This window comes from Aythya ferina, assembly GCF_964211825.1.
Source record: "Aythya ferina genome assembly, chromosome: 13".
NCBI lineage: Eukaryota > Metazoa > Chordata > Aves > Anseriformes > Anatidae > Aythya > Aythya ferina.
The window spans coordinates 18,113,115-18,140,284 of NC_140311.1; the positions used below are offsets into that span (position 1 = coordinate 18,113,115).

At 40.3% G+C, this 27,170-nt stretch overlaps 3 protein-coding genes across 20 annotated transcripts in view; 2 read left to right on the top strand and 1 right to left on the bottom strand.

Moving 5' to 3' along the window:
• ACSL4 (acyl-CoA synthetase long chain family member 4) overlaps positions 1–12,063 on the top strand; it is a 36,798-nt gene extending 24,735 nt beyond the window's left edge. For all 15 annotated transcript variants that reach the window (XM_084534114.1, XM_084534110.1, XM_084534119.1 and 12 more), the window contains 12 exons: positions 540–649; positions 741–879; positions 2,224–2,374; positions 3,531–3,654; positions 4,508–4,579; positions 7,019–7,158; positions 7,942–8,114; positions 8,302–8,376; positions 8,604–8,795; positions 9,344–9,458; positions 10,162–10,319; positions 11,889–12,063. In XM_084534114.1, the coding sequence (XP_084390240.1) occupies positions 540–649; positions 741–879; positions 2,224–2,374; positions 3,531–3,654; positions 4,508–4,579; positions 7,019–7,158; positions 7,942–8,114; positions 8,302–8,376; positions 8,604–8,795; positions 9,344–9,458; positions 10,162–10,319; positions 11,889–12,046 (1,607 nt within the window). In that variant the 3' untranslated portion in view covers positions 12,047–12,063. The remainder of the gene's footprint in view (positions 1–539; positions 650–740; positions 880–2,223; positions 2,375–3,530; positions 3,655–4,507; positions 4,580–7,018; positions 7,159–7,941; positions 8,115–8,301; positions 8,377–8,603; positions 8,796–9,343; positions 9,459–10,161; positions 10,320–11,888) is intronic.
• A 152-nt stretch (positions 12,064–12,215) lies between these two features.
• KCNE5 (potassium voltage-gated channel subfamily E regulatory subunit 5) lies at positions 12,216–26,135 on the top strand. Its single transcript, XM_084534128.1, has one exon. It carries the CDS (start codon positions 19,130–19,132, stop codon positions 19,436–19,438), a length of 309 nt encoding a protein of 102 aa, XP_084390254.1. The 5' UTR covers positions 12,216–19,129; the 3' UTR covers positions 19,439–26,135.
• Positions 25,059–27,170, bottom strand: part of NXT2 (nuclear transport factor 2 like export factor 2) — an 80,194-nt gene continuing 78,082 nt past the window's right edge. For all 4 annotated transcript variants that reach the window (XM_084534126.1, XM_084534127.1, XM_084534125.1 and 1 more), the window contains one exon: positions 25,059–27,131. In XM_084534126.1, the coding sequence (XP_084390252.1) occupies positions 26,953–27,131 (179 nt within the window). In that variant the 3' untranslated portion in view covers positions 25,059–26,952. The remainder of the gene's footprint in view (positions 27,132–27,170) is intronic.

Here is a 27,170-nt window from a genome sequence, read left to right on the forward strand (position 1 = left end):
CTGATTGGGGTTAAAAATAATCTAGCACCACGAATGCCATTCTGATTCCTTAACCTGATTTTCTGCCTTGCCCCCATCAATAATTTCATGGAAACAAGTGAAGTAGCTGACACAGTGGCTCCATAAGCTGGCACTGCAGCTGGAAGAGCTGCTTGTAGGAGTGCACAGCTCTAACCAGTGGTAGTGATGCTGAACACCGCAGGACACCTCTCCCCCTGCGGTCTGGTTGCAGAGAGCTCAGAGGAAGAACACGTTCTCAGTTGCTTACAGTGCAACTGCATTTTTGTTGAGTTTCAGTTGGTCTCTGTTCCACATAACTGTCCTCCTCATTCTGGAGATCACTTGTAGCATAACATCCTCATGTGGGAAAATTAAAAGCTGTTTGGTTTCCTAATTGGAAAATTCCCTGTTGAGCTCATTGCCCCTACCTCTCAGCCCCCTGCCCCCAGTAATGCACTGCAGTGAGCTATAAAGCATGAGCTTTTGTGTTTTGTATTATTTTAACTTTTATTTTGTTCTCTCTCCCTTCCATGTAACAGTTGTTACGTTGTATGCCACCCTCGGTGAAGAGGCAGTAACCTATGGTCTCAATGAATGCGGAGCATCGTATCTGATCACTAGTGCAGAACTTCTTGAGAGCAAACTTAAGGTAATTTGGCACCAGCTTTACCTGCTTACAAGCAATCCAACAGTCATTTTACAGCACAGTCAATGCTAACGGTTTCCTTTCTGTCCTGTAGGCTGCATTGCCACAAGTCTCCTGTCTTAAACATATAATTTATGTGGACAATAAAACCATCAACAAATCTGAATTCCCTGAAAATGTGGAGATTCATAGTATGCAGACAGTGGAAGAGCTGGGAGCCAAACCAGAAAACTGTAAGTGAAGCACTTCAGAGAACTGATTGAGCAATGTTAACAGTGAAATCAGATGTAGTCTAAGAGGGCTGGGTAGCAGTAAAAACAAACATGCAGGTCTCTAACAGGAAGGAAGTGGTAGATCACCAGTTCATCCTCTAGCTTCTTTTAAATAAGTGGATAATTTGTTTGATCCCTATTTAGTGTCCTGTACCTTTGTTCAGGTTTCAGGTATTTCAGGGTAAAACTTTCTAAAATACAGCTAGAATAACCAACTCTAAGACTGCCTTTGTTTTAGGAAGTAAAGTAGAATATGGTGCAGTGTTTTATTTTCTGCTACTCCTACCTTTTATTCATCTTATTTTTCACTATTTGTCCTAAGAGGAGAAAGCACTTGTGGATTTTTTGCTTATTGGCTTGGACATGTCTTTTTTCGGAACTTATCTGTGCCTGGGAAGCACCTTGAACGAGAGAAACAACCGTTACATAACCCTTGCTATGCTGGGCAGCCAGGAGCAACCCTAACATTGTGTTTAAGGAAGGAAAAAGTCCAACCTTGTCTCTTTTCCTTAACTCTGTGGTCTGCACTTAGCCAGATTTTCTGTCTCCTGAAAAAGAGGAGATAAACTGGCAAAGGAGTTTTTTGCAGAGAAGTACACATTCATTACAACTGCTTATCTTTGATCAGCTTAAAGTCCTGATACAGACCAACTGTTTTGTTTTGTTGTAGTTGTTTTGAAAAAACCCTCTGCTTCCCTTGCAGACACTTCTGGTGCCTCTCTAGCTCTGAAAGCCATGAAAGCCTGATGAAGTGACTTTCATCCTAAGAATAAGTGCCAAGGGATTAAAACAAAAATCAAAAGCCAACTGTTTTAAGTTTAAGCTGCTTGTTAGTGGAAAAGCAGTAAAATAGTCTTCTCAGCTCCATAACCCTGGCTTCAGAAGAGTGACTGACAGAAAATATGACTTACGGCTTTTTGTCTGTTTTCAATCTGTTGTTTCTCACCAATATTTCTCCCCTTCACTGCCTTTGACAGACTTACTTGATCTTCAGCAGGCTTTTTCTATGAAAATTGCAGACAGCTATAAAACGTAATGGTAAAAGTGCCACCCAGATTGTGTAGATGCCCCAGTACTGGTTACTGCTTTGGAAATCTGCCTTCCCTCACATCTTCTTAAAAGGAGACCACAACTCTCTTCATCACTCCCTTCTGCAACCATGACTGACAACTTAGCAGTACATCGCGCTTGCCATTCCTGAAGTATCTGTTTCACACTGGTTGACTACCAGAATTTTCCCACTGGTTAATTACAGAAATAAAAATTTAGAAAGTATTAATGCAGTTTTTCTTTTGCATTTTGCAGCAAGCATTCCGCCAAGCAGACCTGTTCCTACAGACTTGGCTTTAGTAATGTACACCAGTGGCTCTACGGGGAGACCTAAAGGAGTGATGATGCAGCACAAAAACTTGATAGCTGGAATGACGGGACAATGCGAGAGAATACCTGGGCTGGGGTAAGAAACACTTGGGTGTCATGTGTGTGTGCAGAGGTAAAACAGAACCTCCAAAAGTGCCTACATTTATAGAAAGCCTGTTGCTGGCACCAGATGGTAGCAAGCTCCTTGATTTCACTGTGAGCCCACTAATCTTTAATTTATATGAAGTAGGTCTTGTGTTTGTGAACCTACTCTGATCTTCTATATCTTGTCCCACATGCTTTTTCTACTCTACCTTTTTGTTTTCCTCTCACCTTTAGCTACAGGTGTGTGATGGATTTTGCACTTTTTTATGCATTAAAAGACATCATCAGATAAAGAAATTCCTCATTTAGTCAAACTCAGGAAACTTTTTTTGCTAGATGTTTTCAGGCAGCTAGAATCACTTCAGGAAGTATGCCAAAGCCTGCCACTTCCATTTATTTAGAGAGTCCACTGCTGGATGGATAATACACATACTGCAGAATCTGCTCAAGTATATTCCACTGAAATGAGGACAGAAATAATAAATTGCTTTGATTATAGTACAGCCAATTGCAAAAAAAAAAAAATCATTAATATTTTGAAGAAATTCTTCATGAATGTGGATGTCTTTGTTATTGCATTCACAAAGAATTTAATAGCTAAAATAACCTATGTTAAACTCCTTTCCTGGTAAGATACAAAAACACTTCTGACCTGATGCTGAAAGCTTCTGTAAAGTAACAGCTCTAAGGTTCTTCCTGAGAAATCTCTGCATTTCCTGAAATAAGCCTCTGTAAGTCAGTGATCAGCTCTTCACTAATTTATTTTAGAAGGAGATGCTATGACATAAGGATCTGTAAATCATTGGTGATTCTTTTAAAATACTGATTTCATTCTTGATTTGGTACTGGGAATGAAACCTCCCACAAGGAGAAATGGCAATGGAGCAGCACTAAGGAAACTTTGAGTTTCCTAGAAAACAAGGCAGACCCTGTAATCCATACTGATTTCACTAAGGTAGGATTTTACCAATTTAGTTGTTAAACTGTTTTAAAATCACACCTTTCTTGCATACAGAAGAAAAAGCCTCACTTGTGATCCAAGTTTAAAAAAACAACAAAACAAACCTAAATACAGCATAAAACAATTGCGCAGTATTTTCAGTCCATTTGTGCATCACTGTTAATTAGATAATCCTTTCCTTTACTAGACCGAAGGATACTTACATTGGTTATTTGCCCCTGGCCCATGTATTGGAATTGACAGCAGAAATTTCTTGCATCACTTACGGCTGCAGGATTGGATATTCCTCTCCACTTACACTATCGGATCAGGTGAGGAGGGGAAAAGGCAAAAGCAAAGTTAAGCTTTCACAGTCTACATCCTTCTTGATTAGCTGTTCTCTTCCAGTAAAGAAATGTTGATGTATACGGTATACTTCCGAATTTTATTTTTTTTTCAGAAAATGATGCAAATTAACATTCCTGGTAGAACTACAGCTGCAGGTCACACCATATAAACGTTTATTTAAACTTTTGCTTTTTTGATACTTAAGAAACCTAAAAGCCTAATAAATGTAGCATTATCTATTGGAATATCAGGATATGAACGGCTATTAATATACTAACTGAACATAAGGCTGCTTAAAGTGATTTTCAGTTTTCAGTCTTATCAGTTTTTTACCCCATTATCATAACTCTTCTATTTAGCTTTTTGCCTTATTCCATTTACCAATTAAGATAAATAAGAGCAAATTAAGCTAGAAAATAAAGCTTCCGCACATTTTGCTCAGATAGAGACTGTTTTAGACAAAAAACAACCAACCAAAAAAATCAACACACAAACCAACAACAATAGCACACCACACCACAAAACACTCCTGGAGTTAAATGGAGGAGAGTGCAAGAACAAGAGGGAGGAAACAGAAGAAAAAGTTATACAAGGTGGACTTGCTTTACCCAGTTGGACTTGTAAAACATTTGATATTTTGGTTGAAATCGCTGTTAATCAGTACTTTTTCCAATCATGATGGAAAACAATATACATTTTAAGCAGGAAATGTTATATGGAGTGAAAGGGGAAGAGATATAAACAAATTACATTACCGTGTCTCCCTCCGTTTTTGTCTTTCTTTGAAGAGCTGCCTGGTTTTCAGCTTCATAAATTAACATTTTCTCCTTATTACAGTCAAGTAAAATTAAGAAAGGAAGCAAAGGAGACTGTACTGTACTTAAGCCTACACTGATGGCAGCTGTGCCTGTAAGTATGCAGACGCATGTATGTTTAGCAAAAATGGTGCCTTCTGCCTTGTTCGTGTTAGCATGCCTGTCTACCAAGGTTTTTTTCCTTTTTTGTGTGTGTAACGCAAGGAAGTAGAATATAGAAATCCCAGTTGGCATTGCCTGAGTTGGAGAACTGCAGATGAGCACAAGAATATACCTATGTTTAGGCCAAGACCTTTTTTGATCCAAAACTGGAAATGTTTTTTTAGTAGTTTTTCAAGTGATGTTTTATTGGGCTTATTGAAGCAACAACAGGCCACAGAAGGTCTTTGGCATTCCCAGTCTGAAAGTTCCTTTTTCACAAGGAGAGAGCAGCATGGATTTGTCAAAGATTGAGGCTTTAAACAGACCAGCTTTTGGCAGAGATACACAACTTGGCAAGTTAAGCTCTGCTGTTGCAGCTGTCAGGGTGCTTGCTTTTAGCTGCTTTGCCTGCAAGCAAAGTCTCATGCTGTTCTCAGTGTAAGCAGGCCCCTGTTTAGTCTCCTCATATAAGAAAAAAATGATCCAGAGACTGCAACTGTTGTTTCTGCAGCCTTTAGGTGACCAAGCTTCTCTATTCCCAAAGGTCTTGGTGCTATCAAAAAAAAACCACAACCAACCAACCAACCAACCAAACAAACAAAAAAAATACACCCCACAAATATTTTCTTCTTTCTGCTGCAAAAAGCTTCCATGTGTGCCCTGAAGACACATTTCCCTCTTTTATGGTTATATCACAGCTGTAGCTCAGAAAGCCAGTAGCATTAGCTTCTGCCGCACTGGCAGGTGGGGTTGGGGGAGGAGGATTTGGTCTTAGTTAGGAACATGGAGTTTTGATTGATCATGGATTTGGTTGTTCTGCAGAGTCTTTTGTGAGTAGCCAAAAGTTTTAGAATCAATTACTAACTTGCTATTTTTAAAATATTAATGATATACATAGGTTACATCTTTTTCTTAGTAATTCACGGAGTGAAAATGAATCACTTAGAGCCTCAACTTTTTTGTAAAATAGCCATTTAAATTTATTTCTTAGGGAAAACTGAACTGTTAGACTGCTAGTAAAAAGTGTAAATTTAAAATATAAACATAATCCCTTTTTGGAAGGAATGTAAAAAAGTGTATGGGCCAGAAAAACAAACAAAATAAACATGCAGACAAGTTCGTGTGAATTAACTGCAGACCTGTGAAATGCTAACAGTGATAGTGCTGAACCCTGCCTAAATGTCTTGATTCCAGAGACTTACTATCATAAAGGATCTAGACTCCAACAATCTATAGTAGAGAGGAAACCCCTTCAGAAAGTCCTAGTAGGAACACAACTAACATTGCCTGAGAAATATTTTGATTCCCAGCTGTATTGTCTTGTTTTTATCATCAAAATATGATAACATCACCAGTAATTAGAATGCATAAGGAACAAAAAAGAAAATTATAACAGAATCCAGAGGCACAAATATTCCTAAGTATTGAATTGAGTCAGAATGTTGCAATAGCTGTTAGTTGGTTGTTCTGGCCTTTATGATGCTGCATACCTTGTCACGCCATTGCAGTATTTCCAAAAAGTTGCCATGAATTCTGGTAATGAATTTAAAATACCTATCTGGCTTTTGGAAATTCTCTTGGAAAAGGAAGTGATGAAATGAAATTTCTTACTTCATTCCCTTGTGCTTACCAGTTGCCATGAATAAAGCACAGCTTCAGGACTCCTAGGCATGATTCATCTTCCATGGCATATACAAAGCTTAAGCAGAGAGATTTAGCTAAACTTGAAGTCAAGGTTTTGTAAATCAGTTTGTCATGCTTTGGGTACAGATTAAGGTGTTCTTGGTAAAACTTGCTGTTTCATTGTTTACATTATTACATTATGACATTACCCAAGATATGTTGCTGGGGTGACAGAGAAGACATCTTTAGAACAAGGGGTGGGAAGTATTTTAAATGAAATCCGAGGTTTAGAAAGCAGTTTGCAGAAAAGGAACTATGAATTACTGCAGTATGTCTGAAGATCCACAGTGGCTACTCACTCACTTGCCCTTAACTTATATGTATACCTCATTCAAGGCAAGTTTGCTAAAATAAGCTGTAAACTACAGCGTGAGGGTTCTTCCTCTTAAGTGATACTGTTTTGAGGAGATCTAAGCAAGTGGAGAAAAGTGAGGATAAGTCACTGCTTTTTGTACTGCGTTTTCAACACTTCAACCCACCCATTTCAAACAGCTCCAAGCCAGTGGTCTATAAATTGACTGACTGATCACACATTAGAAACATTAGAGTTAAGCACTGCTTAAACAATGATGCAGGTATTTTCATTCTTGCTGTACTACCTGTTTAAAATGAAGAGTAATTGTGTTTTTTTTTTAATCATTATTTGTAGCATGAAAATTGCAAATAGTAGTCTATGTGGTAATCTTCCTTGCTCTTTTGAACACTGTAGGAAATAATGGACCGAATTTATAAAAATGTTATGAGCAAAGTTCAAGAGATGAACTACATTCAGAGAACTCTGTTCAAGATAGGCTATGACTACAAATTAGAACAAATCAAAAGGGGATATGATGCACCTCTGTGCAACATGTAAGTATCGATCATGGTCAAACCGTACTTTTTTCATTGTGACTCATTAACAGTCTAAAAGAATAATCATCTGAACTATCTGATGTAAGAATTCTATTGCAACATGCAAATATGATCTAATAACTAAACTGAAATAATTCAGGTTCTTACAGGAGACAGGGAGGAGACATTTACTGGCAATCACAGAATATCCTGGGTTGGAAGGGACCCACGGGGATCATCAAGTCCAACCCTTGGCTCCACACAGGAATCAGACCCTATCCTAGCCCTCCTTTAGATGCCGTCTAATAGCTTTATTTCCTTCTGATGTTGCATTGCCCAAACGTGCACACGGTGCTGGAGGTGAGGCTGCCCCAGATGATCCCTGCCCTCGCCCAGCTAGCCAGGCCGTGCTTGAGGCACTCCAGGTAGGGGTGGCCCCCATGGCTGCCAGGGCACGCTGAGGCCTCGCATTCAGAATGCCCAGGGTCCTTTCTGCAGGGCTGCTCTCCAGCCTCAGAAGGACTAATGTTCAGAACAGGTGACTAGGTAAATCCATTCATTGGATTTCCTTTTTTTTAATTGATAGAATCTAATGTCTATTTGGGTAGCGTATAGGAATTCTGCCATCTTCAAGTGTTACACAGGAGGTAAGGTTTTTGATTACCCCTGCTGTCCACTGATGTCCATGAATGATTAAGTTATTTTTAAGGTGTTTCAGGTAGGAAGAATGATTGTCTCTTATTTCTTTTATAAAAGTGATGTGAATGAATGATCCTTAAATACTTTTTCCTTCCCTTCAAGGCTGTTGTTTAAGAAAGTCAAGGCACTACTAGGAGGGAATGTCCGCATGATGCTTTCTGGGGGAGCACCACTTTCGCCTCAAACACAAAGATTCATGAACATCTGTTTTTGCTGTCCTGTTGGTCAAGGCTATGGATTAACAGAAACATGTGGAGCAGGAACAATTACAGAAGGTAGTTAAACAATTCTGGGAATACATTATATATGTATTTATTTATTTATTTTTTAAGGTAAAGTCAGAATAGCGGTAGCTCTTATCTCAAGTTACTTTATTGCAGTTAAGCTGTCTTCCTATCTATGGTTTGAGTTTATATTTCAACATGAAAAAATCTTTGTGTTCTTCCTTGTTTTTTCCCTAAGTTGCTGATTATAGCACTGGCAGAGTTGGAGCTCCTCTTATTTGCTGTGAAATAAGACTGAGAGACTGGCAAGAAGGTGAGCATTAAGTGTTTTGACTTCAGAGCAACTAATTTAATCGCTGCTTAGCTATTTTCCTTGCCTATCTGCTTGGCTAGGTATCGCATATGAAGTAACTGCTCTTAACCTTTGATAGTAGCTGTTATTCTGTGTGCATGCTTTAACCTGAAGTTTCAAAACATTTTGTTGGCAGTAGAATACATGACCTGAAAATAATAGTGTGCGGATTTCTGTTTTCTTTCCAGGGGGCTATACTAATAGAGACAAGCCTAACCCTAGAGGAGAAATAATAATTGGTGGACCTAATGTCTCAATGGGCTATTTTAAAAATGAAGAGAAAACAACAGAAGATTTCTCCATTGATGAGAACGGTCAGAGGTGGTTTTGTACTGGAGATATAGGAGAATTTCATCCAGATGGGTGTCTGCAGATCATAGGTTGGCCTCACTTTTTGCTCTCTTAATCTACTGCAAGGTCTTGACTGAACAGAATTGTAAGCATGTTATTAATCCTGTTGGTTTTGACAGGCCTTATCTTACTCAAGGTTACCTGCTTGCAAAATCACACTATAAAACACATTCCCAAAAGTCTCCACAATTATAAGAACATTTTGGAAGTGGTGTTGTTTCATATAATGCTAGTACTATTTAAATTCAGCACACAAGCTTTGATGAGTAAATGTAAGATTAATATTTTGGTATTCATTGCAAAGCTTTGAAATCACAATCTCCATAACTTCCATACATGTTTTGCGACAGGTGTAGTGCTACCTAAACTTCTTTACAGAAGCCTTTATAAAGTTTCCAGAATACGTTTATGGCATTAGCCTTTTTATAATTTGAGTAAAATGCTTTAACTCCTTTTAATACACCTTTACATGGCATGGCACAGAATACATATGTAGTGGCATTGAAAATGAGTGTGGAAGTGCAGAAGTTTAAATGGAGTACGTTTTTTTTTCTCCTTCTTTCCCTTCAACTCCTAGATCGTAAAAAAGACTTGGTAAAGCTACAAGCAGGAGAATATGTGTCTCTGGGCAAAGTAGAGGCAGCTCTGAAGAACTGTTCGTTGATTGACAATATCTGTGCTTATGCCAAAAGGTAAGACTAGTTTTACTGTTTAAAGGTAATTTAGGGTAAACATGAAATGCAAGCTCTGACCCTTTGATATACTTTTCTATTGATATACTACAGTTTTCCATGTTTTCCACTGAAAAGTGGAAAACATGGAAACAAGTGTGAGCTATAAAGAGCATCTCTGAAGTAGCACAGGCTCCCAGATTCCCCCGAACTGGGCTTTTCTGTTGGCATTTCTCCTCTTGTAATTCATTTCAGCTTCATCCCTTCTCCTCCCCAAACAGGTATAGTTTAGCATGTACTTTGGCCTTCTGTCAGAATAACAGAGAAAAGTTAATGGGACATTTTGCACCTGATCTAAAGCTCTCTGAGTTTTGGAAATAGCCTGGGTGCCTCCTTCCACCTGCTTATACATACTACATGAAGGGAAACTGCAGAGAACTACTTAAGCACCAGATGCAGTTGGGAAGCTAAATTATGCTATAATTTTGCACATTAAGTATGATACTGATCAAACTTAACCACTTAACTTAGAACCTGACCTTTGATGGTCAGAAGTTGTGAAAACCTAACATACAAGAAAAACTCTGTATGGGGGAATAAGTGCATTTCAAAAAGCACTGTGGATCTGTGTATATAACATCAAGTAAGCGTTTTACTCCTTGAAATGGAAGCTTTCAACTGTTTTAATCTTTTTTTCCTTCCTTCTCTTGCCATCCTGTGGTAGTGACCAGTCTTACGTGATCAGTTTTGTGGTTCCTAATCAGAAGAAGCTGACTGCGTTAGCTGAGCAGAAAGGTATAAGTGGAACCTGGGTAGATATTTGTAACAATCCTGCAATGGAAGCTGAAATACTGCGAGAAATTAAAGAAGTGGCAGACAAGAGTAAGTAAAGTGGCATAGTGTGTTAGCCATCTCATGGTGCTTGTCCAGCAGAAGTTTTCAGCTATCCTTACTAACTTCTCTTCCTTCTGCCTGTTGATTCTGCCTTTACCAAAACTTAGAAGAGTTTTATCACAGACAAACACCACATCAAATTCATCCCTGTTATGCCAGGAATTCACTACTTTTTTTTTTCCCCTCAAGAAAATAGAGACTTTTAAAAACTAATTTCTAAATTAACCTGTCTATAGACAGGTTGCTTATTTAATGCAGTTAAAGTAAGAACCTAAGGGGCTGTCAGTTTGGAGGGAACGTTACAAGACACTTGCTGGTAAGAAAAGTAGCTAAACAAGATCTCTAAGCTTTTTTCTGTGCAACTGTGTGTCCTACAGCTTTGAACCACCATGACCCTTATGTTTGTATTGGCTTAAAGCCTACTATTCCTTGCTACAGTGCAAGTGAATGATCAAAAGCCTCATCAGTTTGTAGATCTATGACTTGAGCTTAAACATGCTAATGTTATTCCATCATGAACTAGGTAATTATTCTTCATATAGATTTGTTATTCAAAGTCTCTGCTTATACATTTTTTACTTTCTAGGCAGTCATCTACTATTTAGATGCAGCTGTATTTTTTTCCAAAAGTACTTCAGAGACAATCCTGATTTTTAGCAGAACATAATGCACCTTCATCATGAGCAGGCATGTAACTAAGTAGGATGAAACAGTACCTTCCGATACCTGTTTGAAGTTCAGAAGACAGAGCTCCAGAGAACAGACATCCCAACTGCCCTGTATTTGCTGCCACCTAGAGGCTGTGCTGCCACAAGTTGTCCTAGAAATTCAGCTACAAGACTGAGTGGGTCCTCTTGCAGGCCTACACGCAGAACCTGGTAGCAAAGCCCATCAAGCAGTGCACATGCAGCAGCTCCCTACCCTGTTCCTGATGCAGGGCAGGCACTGTAGCAGCTCCCCACCTCCTCCCTTACTCACCCCTCTTCAACCTGGGCAAGAGATAGGAGCAGCTTGTGGTTGTAATGATGCTGTGTGCGTGCACCAAGCGTCTGGTTCCAGCTTGAAGGGAGAGTAAGTGACTACTGTGACAAAAATACAGAGAAGCCCCTTCATTTTGAACCCTAAACAATCTTTTAGGAAATAAAAGTATGGGGAAGAATTGCTCAAGCACAGAAGGTATAGAAGTAAATACACAGTACATCTAACCAACCTGAGTTAATACAGTTATTACTGTATTCCTATGATAGTGATCTAACTCAGCATATTCTCTTGTGACAGTAGTCAGATCTTCAGGCTACAAACTCCTTTGTTGCAAGCTTTAGATTTTTACACTCTCAGATCCAATATAAGCTAAATACAGTAAGTTATTAGGATATTTGTACAGTAATCAGCACTGAGCTTTGGTACACAATTAAGTTTGCTTGTGTACCTTCTTTAAGGTTACTCCATCAATAGGACACCATATTACACAAGTTTTAGAGTGCTTGCCTAAGTTTTTAGGTAGAGTGAATGTTCCATTTGACAACGTTACGCTTTTGTTTCTTCTTGTCCCTGCAGTGAAATTAGAAAGGTTTGAAATACCCATCAAAGTACGATTAAGCCCTGAACCATGGACCCCAGAGACTGGGTTAGTAACAGATGCTTTCAAGTTGAAACGGAAAGAACTGAAGAACCATTACCTCAATGACATTGAAAGAATGTATGGAGGCAAATAAACAAGTTCTGTTGACTAGACGGTTGTGCAGAAGGTTCCTTCTCATGCCTTGATTTTGGACGTCTTTGTATAGAGTAGGTATCACATGGATCCAGAAAATACACCAAATGGATGAATGTTTCTTATAATCTCTAATGAGAGCAAAGATCTTAGACTCCAAATTCATAATTACTAGCAGAAAACCTTAATGTGCTTCAGTTTCATGTCATCATTTCCAGTTTTGAGACAGACATAATTATGTGAAGCAGTATGGACAGATAATGTTATTCTTATTGTTTCTCTAGCATATTCAGACTGCTTGCAATTTCTCCCTTATTGACTGTGAAGTCTGATGTACATTTCAAAGAGAAACATTAATATAATTTTGATGATTCTATCATAGTAAGATACTTAGTGGGGACAAAATGTGTATTTAAAGCTTAACTGTCTCCATTAAAAATAAAAATAAGAAAACAACATGGGTCAAGAACTTGCTAGAGACCACTAGTAATGTACTGTTTGAGAATGGATGGATTCTTCTGCACCTCAGTTATCTTCAGTATTTACAGTGCCTAAAAGAAAATACGAAGTATACTTATTGAAATAAAGGTGAACTGAAAAGCCTTCTAAAAACAAGTTATTTGAAAGTTTTGCTCAAGACCATTGAATCAACTATTTCAAATTTCAGCTCACCAAATACATCTTTTACTTGCCACCACGTTTTAATTCAAGCAGAGCTTTCACATTAGGACATACAGCATTTAAAAACAAAAAACAAAGACTTGCCTTACTGCAGGAGGTTCTGATGAGAAAACATCAGCCGAATGCAGAATGCAAAACTTGCATCCTGACTGGCAAATGATGAAATTGATGGGCAGTTGTCTCTAAGATTTGAAACTCAGTTGATTTTTTTTTTGAGGGGGCCTGATCCTCTGGACCTTCACATAGATGTGAGTAATGGTACAAGTTATCTCTGTGTAATTTACAGGATCAGAATATAAATATCTATGTTACAGAAAGGTATTTCTGTTCACCTTTTACAATATGGTAACCAAAACAAGACAACCAGGAAACAACAGTAGTTTCTCCACGTAGTTTTATTTTACTTATGGGAAAGTACGCAGTGGCTGGGGAAATCATTGTTTTAAGGGACTTGTTAACAGGGACAAATCACTCTACATAGAGATTCCTTATAAAAATGTTCTTTTATTAACTGGAAATTGTAGATGTGCTGAAGTGAGATGTTATAACTTAATAATAGTTTATCATTTTGTGTGCAGCATCCTGTACTGTGTCTCTTTTGACTTGTTAGTACCTGAGCTCCTGCATCCCTGCTAGCTCTTTACCCTTGAACCGTAAATGCTGTAAAAAGTGGAGGCTCTTGATACTGTTCTACTTTGCACTTTTCTTAATCATTTTATATATGTTGCATACATTTTGTACAGGTGTGGCTCAACTGCTATATATGACAAATTAATTTTAAAGTATTTATAGATTTCTTCTATTCATAATGTGTTGTGTATATGATGGTTAAAAAGGAAAATTATTTGTTATTGTCACTGTACAGAAAGTAAAAGATTTTGTACGATGCTGCCCTTTAACGTACTAGCTTGCAATTTCAGGGCAAGTTTTTATTTTCTCGCATGTATGTGTATTTTTTTTTCCTCCAGCTCAAACAGCTTTTGGCTAAAATACATCATGGCTATATACTGGTCAACCAAACTGCCCCTTTTCCTTGGGACCAACTTGAAAGTTCCCCATGCTTAGCTTCTCTGGCCAGTCCAGAACACTGCCAGTCCATCTTCCAAGAACCCTGAGGGGGAAAGGGAAACAGCAGATCTAGTACACAGACCTTCCTGCACCTAGTTGTGCATGGAATTAGAACAGTCACCAAAAGGAACCAAAAACCAGCTTTTCTAATATTCCTAATTACATTAAGAATATTAGAATACAGAGCATATATATAAAGACACATACATCGGTTTATGACAACAGAATTACTTTCTGTATCATTAGCACCTTTTCAAGTGACTCAGTCCTGGACCTATGTCACCAACTTTTCCATGGTTAAAATCAGTCGCTGTTAAATAATGGTTAGACAGCCTGTTAGCATCACAGAAGTGTTTAAATGTGTAAGGAAGTTACTTGCACTTGGACCTGTCAGCAAGTTGTATGATTTTCTTTTAAACCATGAATGTATTTATATGAAATGTATTTTATCTAGACTCTGGGTACCTTCTGTGTCTTGGCTGACTGAGAATTGCTATTTTCAGTATATATATATACACACACATTTCAAAAATGGAATACAGTTGAAATGGTTAAAGAAGTTGTGTTCTGGAAGGTCTTTATGTATTGCATGTTATTTCCAGTTACTGTTCAGCACCTCCCATTCTCTCTGCAGCTGAGCAAACCTTCACGAAATCAACGTACTACAAAGGCTGAAAACAAGTCTAGGGCAGGCTTAGTTTATCTTTTACGAAACTGAATGCAGATATGCTGCAAAAGTATTCAATACACATCAGCTTTTCAAGCATTTTTGGAGAAGGGAAAAAAAATGGAGGGGTAACAACGGGCTTACTTCAAATGTAATGTAGAGTTTACTTGCAAATTATTACATTTGCACTTTGGTAAGAATGTCATCCTTATTTTTAATTAATTGTAAATCCTTTTGTGATAGAACTTGTAGAGACATAAGGAACAGTATGTGTGAGAATGTCGCTCTCATTAGAAGGAATTAGGATGCAGATGACGTGACAGGATATGGCTTCAAAACCACTACCTGACATACCCAGTGCTTAACTGAAAGGACAGGCGATGTGGGACTGAAGACTGAGAAAGCAGTCCATTTGTTAAACCTGAAGGTTCCAGAGAAATGAAAACAACTGCAAGTTTCCAAACAACTCTGAGTCTCCAAAAAACGGACTCAGAGTTTGAAGTCATCTTCAAACAAGATTGAGAAACGAGTTCAAAAAGAAAGGAAGGGTCCAGTTCAGGCACAGATGGTATTTAGTCTCTCTACTTTCAAAAACATAGGGTATCTACAGACAGACAGAGTATAGCAACAGTCACAGGGGGGCTTGAAAGCTTCATCTACAAAGAAAGGCTGAAGAAGTTGAGTTTAGCTGGCCTGAACAGGAGTGGCCCATAACAAGTTCCGATTAACCTTCAGCTGCATATGGCTTTGTTGTCCTAACAAAGGCACAAAAGAGCTGTCTCCAGTGGAAAAGGTTTACAAAAAAAGTCTATACACTAAGGGACATGTTGAGAAAAACACCACAACTTTTAAACAAATCCTTTATTCAAGGAGGAACTTGAGGTTGCTCAAGGTCACCGTCACTGAAAGTCCCTAGAGCATCAGAATGAACGAAGGCTACACGAGCACCTCTCAAGGACAGCTTTGACACTGATCCCTGGGTAGGGGCTGGGGGAAGTGATTCACTTCCTCTAGATAACGCAACACTAACATTGCACGTAACAGGAGGCTGGCCTAAATGCTTGCAAGGGAGAAAAGTATAAACAGAGAAAGGAACAAGTTAGTCCCACAAGAGTAGGTTACGTGGGGTTTCGCAAACCCTGTGTAATTGGGTGCCCAGTACAACACCAGAAGGCTTTGAGAGTAACAAGGAGCAGAGAACCCCCCGGTAAGCCAGCACGAGGAACTGCAGCTCCTGTCTAGCGCTTCAGGGCTGCATACAGAGTAGACAAGTTGAGAAAGGGGGTCATTAGTCAGTCCCCAGTCAGAACAAAACCAAAACAGCCACCCTCCCACCTCCCAGACTGTTAGCTTTGAGTAACTATAGTGCAAAAGGTAAATTCTGGTTATTGCAAAATTCCCTGAGCCTGCTACTGGCTAAGCACCATTTACATATGAGTAAATCAGTTTCCCTTTTGGAGGGTAACATTTAAACATCAGAAGGTCAAAACAAAAAATGGTGCTTCTTTTGCATGAAGTACCACAAAGATGATTTACAAAATGCAATCAACAAAACTTGCTGTTGCTGCTTGCAGGAATGCTGAAGAGCGGACTCACCAGGTGTTTGACAGTAGTGTGAAGTTACCAGGAACAAACAAATCTCATTTCCAGTTAATTCACTGCTGCTGCAAAGTGGGACATTGATAGGCTTGTTTTCAACGCGATAGGATTACATGAGCCATAGAGGAGCAGCACTGACCATACTAAAAACCACACTTGTTGTTGGGCCGTCATTGTCACCTCATTTGACTTGGGTGAGTTCTGACAGAGGCGGGGTGCTGGATTTCTCTGCATCATTGCTTTGCTACTGGGAGCTGTACACCTAGAATCATGCTACTCCTTTACTGGGGAAGAGATATCTGGAAGAAAATCAGACCTGTTTTGTTGGATATTGACCAAAAAGTGTTTCAACAAAGCACGCAGCTGATTACCATAGGTAATTTGTCCAAAACTGTGTTTAGTTTGAAGTGTGCAGTCTTGACATTAGGCCAGTGCTAACTAAATTAAACAAAGACAGCTCCGGGGCACACTGGTCCTCAGCCCACACCTATGCATTTAAAGAAGGGGAAAAAAAAAAAAGAAAAAAAAAAAGAAACCACCCCAACAACAAAACAACACAAAACAAAAACTAGATTTTTTTTCCACCTGTTCTCCCATTTTGAAACACCACCACCACCAGGTTTCTGTTGAGCTTATTTAAGAATAAAACAAGCCCAGCTACGTTTTGGGTGAGTCCCCATACTGTTCCAGCACTTCACAACAGAGTCCCAGCCCCAGGAGGTGTTGCTGAGGTTTTTGTTTGTTTTAAACAACGTGGTATTTAACCTAAACCTTTCCTGTTGGATATGGATCAGTTTATTACTTACGGTGCTCCCCCAGGGAGTGAACACAAAGAATAGGATCACTGTTCTCTCCAGCTGCCTGCCCTACTTTACTTTTTGTCTTTCAAGTCTAAGCAAACCCAACCTCTCCTGATGAGCCTGCTTTTACAAACTTTAACCAGGGTCATTAAAACAGGGCCACTCTGTCCCTGTTTGAAATACAATACCCACCCCAGCTGCCCTAGGCAGCTTAGGGGAATTACCCCCCAAAGCCCATCTGTAAGGTTGCTGCATTCCAAACACATTTCCCTCACATGCAGCAGCTGAGACCTGCCTTGTGCTTGGCTTGTGACTCCCCTTAACACGCTGCTTTTTTGCGGTAACGCTGCACAGCCGCCACTAACGTGGCTGCACATCTGCTTTTCTGAAGCATCACCCACAGGAAGGAGATAAAGTCCCAGAAATTAAAACCATTTTGCATTCCGATTTCATTCTTCAGAAGCCTGTAGCCCTTTTTCTCACACTGGTGTAATCTAAAGCACAGTACAAGCATTCTTCCTGGGCCAGGCTCTTTTCCTGGGACAGGGAACTATCTGGTACCATCAGGGAGGTTACATGTGGCAAGCTACAATTTGCCCCTCCCTATAATATGTTTCTGTCAGCATGAAAGATTTTCTTGCCATTTTTCCCCCACTTCCTTCCAGTGGGACATTGGCATCTCGGCCACTGACAACAGTCTCACCACAATGTGATCATTGCTCATCTCACTGGTTTGGATTAAAAGACAACCCTACCCTAACACGGATTTGGCAACTTCAGTATTAGGGGCATACCACATGACTTGTGTGAGGGCAGGCTTAGTCCTAAGAACTTCTGGACCAGATTTCCATCCTGCTGCTACTGTGGAGAATTACACCACCGCAGAGGACAGCAAAGGATGGAAGGTGCACCTACTGCAAGGCTCGCAGCTGGGCCAGGAGAGCTGGTCAGCGGGCTTGGCAAGTGTGACAGAAGTGTTACACCGGCAGCTGGCAGCAAGCAGAGGGAAAACAGCACCCCAGTGCTGGGGGAGCAGCAGCAGTGCCATCTCCAGCCACCCACCTCGCCATCTGCTTCACATCCACACCCCCTCCCAAAACCAGCACCAGCAGTCACAGCTCCACATCCAGATCCACGTGGGAAGCTGAGCTGGCTTTTAGAGTCCTTTTTTTGCCTTGTTAAAAACCTGCATCTCTGCTTTGAACGCTTACAGTAACACAATAACAATATTGTTCTGAAGGGCAGAAATGTGCAGGTGGTGACAGGGACTTCTTACGGAGCTCTGCAAACAAACGCTACGCAACCCGAGCTTCACTTCTAACAAGTCAGTCTGACTCAGTTTTAACCTACATTCAGCCCACTAACAGCTACTGAAAAGTAGGGGCCTTACTTTGAAAGGTGCCAAGAAAATTGTTCAAGGCAACAAAAAACACTCTTTACTTCTGTTGTTCAGCCACCAATACACTTCCAGAAGGCCTTCCTTAGACAATGAAATAGCAAGATGCCTACAAAGTACCTGAACCAAAAGCTTTGTTCATAAGAGACGTGACACACCACAATTACCCTTAAACCAGAGGATTTCTCAGTTATATTTTGCTAATGCAGAAACAAGAAACAATGAACCTTAACCCTTAGGGAAAAAAAAAAAAAAAAGGATGGAGAATACATCATGGTAGAAACATCCCCATTTTACTAGTACTTATTCCTGGAGCAAGTTAAAAAGAGAGGCTTTAAGGAAAACCAGCTCCTCTCTGGCTTTATGTCAGTGGGTCTGCATTTTCCCAAGTAGTTACAAAAAATCATGAAAGATCTTGCCACTGTACTTCAGGGAACCGAAGAGCAGGGGGTCTCAGCTCGCACTGTTCTGAGCAGAACAGATTTTTCTTAGTTCCGTCACCATTCCCTGCTAAGGGGAGAGGGAGCCCAGCTGGTGCTCAGCAGTGCCCAGTGCTCTCACCTGCACAGGACCTGCTCCCGGGGGCACAGGCATGAGGATTGCTCGGCTGCTTTCTTTTTTTTTCTTTCCCAGGCTGCACCTTTCAAACAGAATTAGATGATTTTATCCTTTCTGGCACACAAACACGCGTCCCAATGAAGTTAGGCACCGTAAGGAAGCAGCCCTAAAGGCTCTCTCCCCGCTCCCGATTGGAGCGAAGCTTGGAGCCATCCCAAAGGGCTGGCACGGCCCCGAGCCTCCCGGCACAGAGGCTGCGGCCAGCAGCTGCCGAGCGGAGGGGCTCAGCCGCGGGGCCCCGTTCCCATCCCGGCCATGAACTGCAGCGAGGCGCGGCGGCTGCAGGCGCTGCTGGGGTCGCTGCTGCGGGAGCTGCGCCGCGGCACCAACGGGAGCGCGGCGGCCGGCCAGGGCCCGGGGGGAGATGCCTCGCTGTACATCCTGCTCATCATGGTCTTCTACGGCTGCCTGGCCGGGGCGCTCATCCTGGCCTACACCCGCTCGCGGAAGCTGGAGTCCAAGCACGACCCCTACCACCTCTACATCGAGCGCGACTGGGGCCGCGGTGGCCCCGGGCAGCCGGCCGAGGAGGGCGGCCCCGCCGAGGAGCAGCGGCTGATGTGAGCGCCCAGAGCCTCGGGGAGGAAGAGGAGGAAGAGCCCAGCCTCGGGACCGCTTCTGCCACTGTGCCGACCCGGGGCCCCTTCCCTCGCGTGGGGCTCCCCCAGCTCTTTGGGGTGGCCACCGCGCTCCTACACCGACCGCTTGCGGCACTGCGTGCCCGGAGCCCTCCCGTTTGCCGTCTGCAGAGCTTCGAGGTTTAAAGGTCTTCCTTCTCTTCCACCGCTTGTGCTCCCCCCCGAAGGCAGCGCTTCGGCAGTGAAAGGCAGCTCTGCGATCACAGCGTCATCCCCTCCATCACGCCCCAGCCCGGGTCGTTACAGCAGGTACAAGGCTTTGCAAGGGTCAAGTCGCGTTCTGCTAAAGCAAGACGGGTTTGGGCTCGATGTGGACGCGTTTATTAAAACAAAACCAGCTCAGAGGTGAAGCTGTGCCCACGAGGAAAGCATCAGTACCTCCTGTAGGCGCTGTGCCTTTGCTGACACGCAGTTAAGTGCTAAAGCCACCGGTAACTTCTCTCCACCGACCCAGAAATGTAATTCCAAATATATCTTTGTACAAGTTAAAATTTAGGATTAGAACAAACAGCATTTGCACTTTACAAAGAAGTGAGGCAGATAACGGTTATTTTCAATATTTTGTGGATGTTCTAGCTATGTTAATAGCCTATCATTTCTTGTAGTTGTTGTTTCTCCCCCCTCCCCTCCAATAAAGCTTAATGAACAATCCCAAGGAACATGTACCTCCACCCAGCCCCGTTACTTCAGCGTTACGATTTTATCCAAGGTGATATGTCATTAGATATCAAAGTGTATCTTGTGAATCCTAAACACCTTAATAATTAAAAAGCATGAGGCGGGGGGAAAATTCAAGCTCCATGAAAAACTTCAATGTGAGTACAGGCAATAGTGCTACATGCCAGCACTGTAACAGCAGATGGCACGTGAAAACTTCAGCTTGGCAAAGAAAATATAATAATTAGCACTGTGTGAAAAAAGAATTTAAGAAAAAACAAATTGCCAATATTCTTAAAATCTCCAACTAAATTGTTAGACAACAGTAACAGTTCTAGTCAGCCACCTCCATCTACAAGGATTAAGAGCGTGCCTCTGGCAAATGAAACTGCCAGTTTTGATGTGGGCTTTGTGAAGAGCACTAAGCACAAAGGGCACGTGTCTGAACTTACAGAAGCTGCCTACAGAACTTCTACACGGGGCTAACTACAACATGGTGCCAGTCATGATAGAAGACTTTCTGTGCAGAATTCCTTCAATACAATAAAAATTTAAGCTGACTACAGCCACAGTTTCCCCCTATGAGGAGGATGGGCTAATTATACATATCCTTTTATATAACTCTATCCCAGTGATTAGTTCTCTTTTTCTGCCCAAACACTGTCCACCAGCAGGACTCTGGCCTCTAAGAGGCATTACAAACTATTTGGAATCTACAGCACTAACTGCTGCTGCTGAATTCAGCTAGGTAAGGCAAGAACAAGGCAAGGACTGTTAGAGTTCCCCGAGTATGAGAGGTCTGTACACATTAAACTTCAGTGCACTGGACACTAAAATGTGTGCTTGAGACATTTCACGTAGTATCAGCCAGTTAGTATCATCAGTGGAAGCACTGCTCCATCCTACAGGCAGCTCAGAAAGAGTTGTCCTCCCAACCCCTCCCAGTCAGCATCCAACACACACCACAAAGTACGTTCTCCATAACCCACCTGCTTCTCTCCTCCCCAGATACGAAGTGTGTGCAATATGCTGTATTTAGAGCCTACCTAAAAAAAAAAGGGCTGCCCTGGAAAAAGGTTTCATTACACATTTCACAAATAGGAAAGGCACAAAACCTCCTGCCAAGTAACTAACAAAACATCTAATTATCTGCTGTTCTATCTGTACCTTTCAATACTTGCAAGAACCATAAGGTCTCGGTGAACTGTAGCAATCTGTAATTTACATCAGCCCATCTATTCTGCCTAACAGTTACAGTTCAACCAGATGTTTAAGGTAACACCATCATGCATCAACTGCAGCTTATGCTGGAACAAGATACATACCCCATAGATATGCTTAAATACATCTACAAACACTTAAACATACAAATGCATTTGCCTGTATACATGTGTTTATTCAGTTCACACATTTTGATATTCATGGTGACTCTGGCAGGTATTTTTTCAGAAGCCTACTGGCTTTGAGAAAGCGTGGAGAACAAATGTAAATGACGGTGTTCCCAGATGTAGGGCAGAATGATTTCACCTGTTCTGCCTGCTTGCCTGTGTTAGGCCAGAAACCTCAGAATGATCTACATTATGTTCTAAAGATAGTGCCAATTTATTTTTTACTTCCTTTTACACCTCATTGTACTTTGTGGGTATGATAAGCCTGCAACAAAATGAATATTGTGTTTATTTCCTATACCCGTCTCACATCTGACCAATCGCCTGGGAATAATAACCAGATGTGTCACCAGTGTGCTGCTATACAAATTGTAATTCCATTTGTGTTACCATCAAGATGATGTGGAACCTGTGACTTAAAAGACAAAATATTTTCAGTGGTTTTCAAAAATATTTTCAGTGCATTTCAAAATATCTTTTCTTACAGTTTATCTTTTGCCCACAAATGTACAGAACCATTTTTTGTTACAGTCCACATACTGTCTTAAATCCTATCACAAATGAAAGAGGAAAGCACGCAGTGAGATTGTTATAGAGGAGCGTTAGGAGTCTTATTGGACTCTTATGGGAAAACAAAACCATAGACTTGAATGAAAACCTCAGTTCCTTGACGTCTCCCCAGTGAAAGCAGTCTTCACGGAGTTCAGCTGGGAACAGACACCCTATCAAACCAGGTTAGACTGCCTTGGCAAGCAGCACTGCTTCAGGACTGGAAGAAGCAGAACAAAAACTAGCCTGTCAGAGTAGTGAGATTTCAGTCCATTAGAAATTCTGGCTTCCTAAATCAATTCAGTGACACTGAAGAACTCACAATGCGCTTATAGATCATTCCATCCAGATGAGTCTAAAGATGTATAAAGGGTGCATTGAGTTCCTCAGTAAAGCATACTTTAAACACTCAGAACCCAGGAACACACTCCAGTTTGACAGAAGGGTAAATAACAGAGCAGGTAACACAAGTTCATATGAAGAGTTCACTCCCACTCTGTTGGTACCAACGGACACACCAAAATATTTGGACACCCAAGAGAAATTCACACTGTGGCATACATAGACCTTGATGAGTATTAATCCCACCACCAACATTCACATATTTTTGGTTTAATAAAATTAATACATTGTACACTTGGAAGAACAGGGAAGCTCCAAACCCACTGGGAACGAGCTGAATTAGCTTTTAAGAATATAAAAAATAGCCACCAAAATGTAACACACTTTTTAAATCGGTACCATATTGCTAAGGTACCTGTATTACTGATGGAAAGTGAAATGCCAATTTAGTCTCCACAACCCATTCAATCACTGGACACAAAAGATAAGGAAATGGATTAATTGATCTTATTAAACCCAGTCTTCTAAATAAATAGCACAGCTATCAATACCTTTTTCAGTTATGGTCAGAAAAGAAAAGCTTGTTTAGAAAGACTTAACTATTCTTTTCTTCAGCCCCGGGGAGATATTGCAAGAGTAATTTCTAGATTCACTTTTATCATACAAGCAAAAATATCTTGTGTTTTAGCTCTGACTGTGATTTGTGTTTCCCAGCACTCCTAAGCCTTTATACTTTATCAGCTGTCAGAGCCTTTGTCAGAGTAATTACAAAAAAGCGACTGCTTTTGAAGCCTCACTAAAATCTACACCTTAAAACACAGCAAGAACATTACAATATAGTTGGCATTACTTGCTTCTAGACCATGGTTCTAGGTCAATGCCCATTTCCAGATAGACATGGCCCTCACATTACCATTCTCTTTCCATTACTAGCAACTCTTGGATAGCAGTCTAAATGTCAGTACAGTTTATAGGACAGAAATATCAAATTGAGACTGTTACTTTAGCCAGTTCAACACCTTTTACTGCTTCACAGTGCCCTTGGTGAGGCATTTGCTGTAGAATTACCCGTTATTCCAAATATTTTTTTTACTGCAGCACTGACAAAGAGCTGACAGCCTGTTCTGCAGTGTCCCAGCACCACGCTGCAACAATCAGAACTGATATCTACAACACAAGCAGTAACGATAAGAAGCCACAAATTATTTCCTGAAGTTTTAATATCATAAGAACTATGAAAATGTTTTTTAAAAAAGCAAGACTTTTTTTTAAAAGAATCTTACAAGAGGTCTTGAAAAACTTCAAAAACTTACAAAATATAATGAAGTGCTAATAAAGCAGCATTTCTTTTATAATGTGCTTTTTCCCAGTCAGGATAACAAAGTGTAGGCATATCAAAGTGTCATTTGTATCAGGAGAATAAATCACTTTTCTCCATTCCATGCAACAGCAGGTGTTTTAAGTCAGTTTAACCGTAGTACGTTAAAAGAACAAAGCAACCTAAGAACAGTGACTTCCAAAGACAATACAGGGAAAATACACAAACCAGAAGATCTATCAAGTCTTCAGCAGCCACAATTCAGTATGTGGAAGTGCTAAGCTCCTCATCTGGCTTTGTTTCACTGTGTGGTTGTACATTAGCAACTCAGGAATCAGACAAAGATGGTATTTCCTGGTTACAGCTTACAGCATAAATAAGTTCACATATAACAGAAGCCTAGTGTAAATTTAAGGTATTACAGCACAGTCAACAAGAGGAAACACTAAACCAGCATGGACTGATTTGGTACTGAATGGAACAAAACCCTTTTGTATGTTATCTCCAGCTAATTTCACCACAGAAGTGGTAACAAGCAGTACAGAGCTGCACCGTCCCTAACTTACCCAGCTAGTCTGAAAGAGATTTTGTGCTCGTGCCATTAGTTTCTCAGTGTTAAAGTTACTGACTTCATCTGATATCGATGTTATCTCTTAATATGTTCCAAAAAAACGTCTTGTGAAGCAGCTTTCTCAGCAATAAAAAGCAACACTTAATCATGGCAGTGCTGAAGCACTCTAAGTGCTCCTCATTCAAAGATAATAAACAGCCAGCACATGAACAGTACCTTTCCCTAGACTCAAACAATTAATTTATCTTCAAAAATCCCCATATGCACACCAAGTCCAATTCCAGCTACACATTTTACTCAGGTAGTTGTGTTGTTTTTTTGTTTTGCTTTTTAAAGTATTAATTGCAGAAGTCAAATTTTAAAATAGCATATATTTAAATAGCATGGAAATAATTGCTAAGAACAACATTTGGTTGAAATATTGTCTCAGATATTAAAAAAATCTCCCACTCTGCACACAGACACAAAAAAAGGTTCAGAACTGCTATACAAATAAAATTTGGACCAAAATATCCAGTAGGTATTTACTCCCAGGAAAAGCTTATCAGGTACAAGTGTAAGTGTAGTTTCTGGTGACTGTTTTCAAAGCTCAAGCAAATGCTACAGGTGCAGCCATCACTACATTCCAAGAGTCGAAACCTGTTTTGTGTAGGTAAGCAGATCTGTAACACTACTTATGTAAACAACAGCAAATTAAAGAAAAGCACACCACACACCAGTGTCACAGTTCAACAATGCTATATAAGAAACAGGCAGATTTGGGGTTTTCCTTTCAAACTCGTAGAAGAAATACAAATATATGAACCTCACATATTCTGTTAAGAACAAACAGTAATTAAATAGAGCAATCCTTTCTTCACTACATACAGAAATAGCAATGTATTTACAGTATTTACAATTTTCAAAGATTTTGGACTTCTTACATTGTTTTGCAGGAATTAATATTCTTCAGGTTGAAAAAAAAAAATAGTTACAGTAGCTTGAGGAACCAGTCAAAATATAAACAGCTTCTGAAGTCAGGTTACTAATTCCAACTTACTGATGTAAAGACTAGAGTGCCTTAAAATGAAACAAAACCACTCATTTCCCCTAAATATCCCATTATTCATGGGACAGTATCACAAAGTACAAATGTTTTAGACAAATTGATATTGCTCATTTTCACAGTTTTCTGATTTAAGTAATGAAACCAAGTGAGCTGCAGTCTTAACTGCTTTGTGTATTCAGGCTGCTGCTGTCATTGCGGCAGTACTAATATCAGTTAGAATTTCCCCTCGTATTTTCATTTACAAGCAATCATATTCTCACATATAACTAAATTTTGACTTTTTGCTCAGATTAAAATAGAAATACACCAGTTTGAAACAAAATCTGTTTATATTCAGGTTCACTTTGCAAGATCCCAAATTAAGATGAAGACTCTTCTATCATGCACTTGAGAAAACTACTCTTAAGCAATCAAAAGTTGCTGTAAATTTAAAGCAAGGGGGAAAAAAAACACAACATTACCAATAATTAAGGGGAACTGTAAAACAAACAAACAAAAAAACACATGAAAACTATAGTAAAAATCTGTAAGTGAGGAAGATGGTACTTGTGTTCAGATCTGTTCTTCTAAGTTGACAATAATCAATGAGCCTGTTCCGAATTAACAGTACTGTAGATAAGAATTGTAGGCTTCACAGTAATGCAAACTTCTAGTGCCTTTTTTTTTTTTTTTTTTATTAATTACAGTACTTCCTGAAAATATAATAGTGATTCAAAACTTGCAGACTGAAGATGGGAAAACTTGTCCATCCTTCATAGCGGCAGAAATACCAGTTAGGGCGGACAGAAATTAAGTTATTTGCCTACTTCTTACACTGTAAGACTTCAAAGAAAAGTACTGTCTGAAGTCCTTCACATGCATTTGACAAGAGTCGCTGGCATAGGAGTTCTGAGTTATTCAGCATTCCCTATATACAGATCAATGTAAATTAACTATATCCAAATTACTGAGATGCTCACGTCAAAAGGAAACCTGAAAAAATTTAGTCCTTCCCTACCACTGTTAGCTTTTCGATGGACTATTTGACAGATTACACACTCATAAGCCATATTTCATACTTTCACAGAACAGAAATCATTGTCAATTCATCCCAGCCTCTTAAAACCACGAGTAGGTAGCTTTGAGAATTCTACGTACATGTCACAGGCATCTTCTTCCAAAGAGGTAAGATGCTACTGTAAAAACAGATCTGTTCAAGTTGAAGCAGTTACATGTTTGGTCAGAACTATACAAGTATTTAGCTTCCAAATAGTAGAGTTTCTGAGTTACATAAAAAAAAAGTCTGTAAGTGGCAGCAAAGCTGCATGTAAGGCATCTTAGGAATGATTCCAACACAGCTCATTGCCTTCAACGTTTCATTAGGTTTAACTAACACAAGCAACCTCTTACATTTTCAGACTGTTTACTACTAAAGCCATGCCCATTGGGATCAACCCTGAGACATCTGTAGACCTTCCCTAACGACAGGCGCAACACGAAGTGAGCGTTTCCACGCTTGCAGAATGTCTGTCCATACAGCTGGTTCACTGCGTCGCATGAGAGAGGTCAGTCCCGCAGCCAATCCTCACTAACTGGCCCAGTCCTGGAAGCGGAAACAGTCACTGGCAATCTTCCACACCGTGTTGGTAGGCGTGGCTTGTGCTGTCAGCAAGAAGTTCTGGTTGAAGTAGCGCTGCTTGTTGCCATCAAATTTTACTGTCCCACATGTCACCACGAGAACTGTCGTCTGGCTTTGAGTAGCTTGCTCTTCACAAGGAGAAAAAGTATAAAGAGAACAACCCAAAC